General features: G+C 33.5%; 1 protein-coding gene across 1 annotated transcript; it reads left to right on the forward strand.

Annotated features, from left to right (window-relative positions):
* Window positions 1-612: 612 nt before the first annotated feature.
* On the forward strand, window positions 613-2,131 carry LOC111371586 (F-box protein PP2-B10-like). The gene is made up of 3 exons (XM_022993645.1): window positions 613-1,119; window positions 1,404-1,534; window positions 1,620-2,131. Exons 1-3 carry the CDS (start codon window positions 787-789, stop codon window positions 2,107-2,109), a joined length of 954 nt encoding a protein of 317 aa, XP_022849413.1. The 5' UTR covers window positions 613-786; the 3' UTR covers window positions 2,110-2,131.
* Window positions 2,132-3,671: the final 1,540 nt, after the last annotated feature.

Raw genomic sequence — 3,671 nt, forward strand, 5'->3', positions numbered from 1 at the left:
GAAACAAGCGAGGACTGATCACTAGCATTTATATAATTATTAAAATTCAATTGGAATAATAATTTCATTTCACTATATTTTTATACTAATAACAACAAAACTCAATCATTAATCTTGAATTATTATTTCTAAAATTTATTAAAATTTATTTTTAATATTAATTTCATCTCACTATGGATTGGCCTTTCCATCTATTAAAATTTATTTTTTTATATTTTTTTTTATTTAGTCAAAATTTCAATTGACGAATTAGATTTATTAAATAAAGGGACTGAAATAGATTTACAATTTTTTCTTAGATAATTTTAGGGTTTTGCTCCTGAAATTGTGTGTGTTATTTCTAAATCGAGGTGAAATTGACTGTAACTAAAATTTCTCTTCAATGTGTAGAATAGAGATCAAAGAACTCCAACTTTATCATTTATGCATTCCAGACCAAGTGACGGGGTTCAAGAGAAAGCATTATTTGATTTACTATGATAATGTTTTACTTAATTTGGGTCAAAGTTCTAATTTGTCAGTACTTTAGTGACTAAAGATGCAATTTCATTTAGAGAGGGTGAAAATGAAGTCTGGACTTACCAATAAAATTATGGCAACAACAGGGGTCTTCACAAATGCTTTTTCCAATCGTGTTCAGCATTTAACTGGCTTCACCTTTGACGGCGGGACCAAGGCTTCAATCCTTTCTACGCGTCTGAATTACAATCAGCACACCAAATCAATTCAGATATTAAAGTTTCAATAATTCAAGTGGGATTCTCTTATTCGAGATTTTGTAGCTAGATGTCTAATAACTATGATAACTGGGAAAGACTTGTGGAAGTTGTTCTCCGTAGAGAACAATTCAAGCAACTAGCTTTAATTTCCTCGAGCGAACCAAGTTTCAGCTCCACATCCTCTAGTACATCTGGGTGGAATACTCCGATTTGTGATGATCTGAATGTTCAACTGGCATCTTCTTCAAGTACCGTAAATGAAACGGATTGGGAAAGATTGTTGCCACCTGATTATGAGGACATCATCTCCAGATCTGTGAATCCTGTGGACTATGCAACCAAGGAAGATCTGTATACGAGTCTTTGTAGCTCTCCTATTTTACTTGATGGAGGCAAAATGGTACGTGTATCCTTAATTATTATGTTTATATGAAAATCATAATCTGACAATTTTTCCCCTTTATAAGGCTTCTTGCTTATATCTGAATTTATTAGTTAATTACAACATAAAATGCTAAGACAGAGCTGTATTGTCATTATTTCATTATCATCATTTTGTCAGAGGCTCGTCGTATATGATATTCATGAACTTTAATTCAGAGTCTGTGAGAGAAAATATATAAACAAAATGAATTTTGGTGTTTGTCATAATTTACTAGTATAATGACTAATTGAAACTTGCAGAGCTTTCATATTGATAAAACAACTGGGAAGAAATGTTATATGATTGGACCAGTGGAAATTTCTAGTGGCAGCATCCTCATGGTCGTTGTTATGTTATATGGCTGGAGATTGACACCACACGCAGACTCCAGGTATCATTCATCATATCTTTTTGCTATTAAACTTAATTTGGAAATTGCATTTTGATAAGGGGAATATCAATTATATGATGTGCAGATTCTCAACGGTGGTAGAACAAAGACATGTTTTGCACCTCGACATCTGGGGGAAGATAGAAACACAAATGTTGTCCCCGAAGACTCATTATGCAGCTTATCTCGTATATAGATTAGATATGTCTTACATGGAAAATCGACCGGCTAAAGGGATTATCAAGTTTGAAAATCTTGATGAAGATCATGATGCAGAAAGGAGAGCTACTGCTTTGCACCTTCAACCAGGGTTGGTGGGTAAAAGTCTGCAGACTGCAGTGAGTAGACCAGACGGATGGATGGAAGTACAATTGGGAATGTTTTATAATGATGTAGGAGACAATGGCCCGGTGGAGGCACGGCTGTTGGGTTCCTTTGAGCGATTGATTAATTACCTCGTTATTGAAGGAATTGAGTTTCGGCCTGCTTCAATTGCGGAGAAAGAGCTCGGTGCAGAAGAAAATGTGAGAAACCGAAGAAATGGGATCTTTTCAAAATTAAGGATTTCTGGATAATATAGAAATAAATTTTCTGGCTTGCTCTGTTTTACTTTCCTTGTCTCTTCTTTGACATGCATGTGTAATAACTGAGAAAAATAAAGAGTTGTTGCAAAGAAACAAGTGAAGATTTTCAAGCAAAGTATTACGTAAATATTATAGGGTTTGAATTTATGTTGATCTGAAACAGGAAAAGAATGATGACTTTCGAGCCATACCACTACATAAATATTCCAATCAAATCATGATTGATAGAATAGAATGTATGACGTTACTCAATGTTAAAAGGAAATAGTTAAAATAATCCCTATTATATAGTTCAATTTTTGCTCTAATTCTGACCAAATATGCTCACTAGGCACACTCAAGGGAAAGAGGGGGAAAAAAAGGAGTTAAGGCTATTTACAGTTGCTTACTGTCATAGCCGCCCTACGTGGCTGGCAAACATGTGACGGTTAGTGATTTGATGCATTAAATCACCAAACGCCGCATAATATTAGCAAATATTCATGCAGCAATATTCAATAAACATTAAGTGGAAACTTTGTGTAAAATTTAGATTTGAGTTTAGAATTAATTGGTGACTTGATATTCGAGACAATATAGATACACAAATGTTGTCCTAATGAATGAAATAGGGAATAAACAACATGACGATCACAAGTCCATTGATTTCATGAATACCGAGAAAGGTTCAAGGTTGTAGAATAAATCTCACATTGCACAAAGTTTCATTCATATAAAACCAATTCTCACTATAATTGTGCTTCTAATAAGCACTCTAAACCTAATTTCCTAACTTAACTCCATCTTCATCACGTACTGATCTCAACACGTCCCCAAAGACTTATCATGCTGCTTATCAGTAAATGTGATTATCAGATTTGTTAGTTATGAAACAAATGGCAATGCCAAATAGCGACAAGTTCAAGTTGACACCTTATTTTATAGATTTAGCAAAAAATAAATAAATAAATAAATAAATAAATAAATAACTTTTGTGCCTGCATTATGAAGAGCATCAGTTTACAGACTCAAAGCCTAAGCTATTTAGATACACATAATTACATATCACTCGCTAGAATTCGAGCTTTTCTCCCGTTGGTATATACCCACGTCCAGTTTGATCATACCATTGATAATGGATCTAACAAAATCACAGAAAATATAGATTGAATTTCCCAATTTAGAAGGGAAGAAAGAGCAGATACAAAATAAATTTATCTCATATGACTGTAGTTCAGACCTCTTGGAAGTTCAAATTAGGGCAGTAAGCAAAAATCACAAAACCGGAAAATCGAACCGAAACCGCATTTTAGAAACCGTTGGTTTGGTGCCATGTGGACCCGGTCAACGAAATGGTTTTGACCCAAACCAAATCGGTCAAAATGGTTTGGTTTAGGTTTGAGAATTTTAATTGCGGTTTAAAACCAAATCGGACCGGCGAAAAAATATATAAAAATAAAAAAAATGAAAAAATGAAATTTTTTGAAAATTCATCCAAATATGTAAAATTCAATAGTTTTGTCATTTGTGGGTATTTTTGTCAATTCCTAATTTTCTAATACAGATATATTATT

The sequence above is a fragment of the Olea europaea genome, chromosome 22, assembly GCF_002742605.1.
Source record: "Olea europaea var. sylvestris chromosome 22, O_europaea_v1, whole genome shotgun sequence".
Taxonomy (NCBI): domain Eukaryota; kingdom Viridiplantae; phylum Streptophyta; class Magnoliopsida; order Lamiales; family Oleaceae; genus Olea; species Olea europaea.

Bases quoted from the DNA above. Each gene is read 5' to 3' on its own strand.
- LOC111371586 (XM_022993645.1), top strand. From the start codon at position 787: ATGTCTAATAACTATGATAACTGGGAAAGACTTGTGGAAGTTGTTCTC. The intron at 1,120-1,403 runs GTACGTGTATCC...TGAAACTTGCAG, and splicing joins TACTTGATGGAGGCAAAATG to AGCTTTCATATTGATAAAAC. The intron at 1,535-1,619 runs GTATCATTCATC...TATGATGTGCAG, and splicing joins ACACCACACGCAGACTCCAG to ATTCTCAACGGTGGTAGAAC.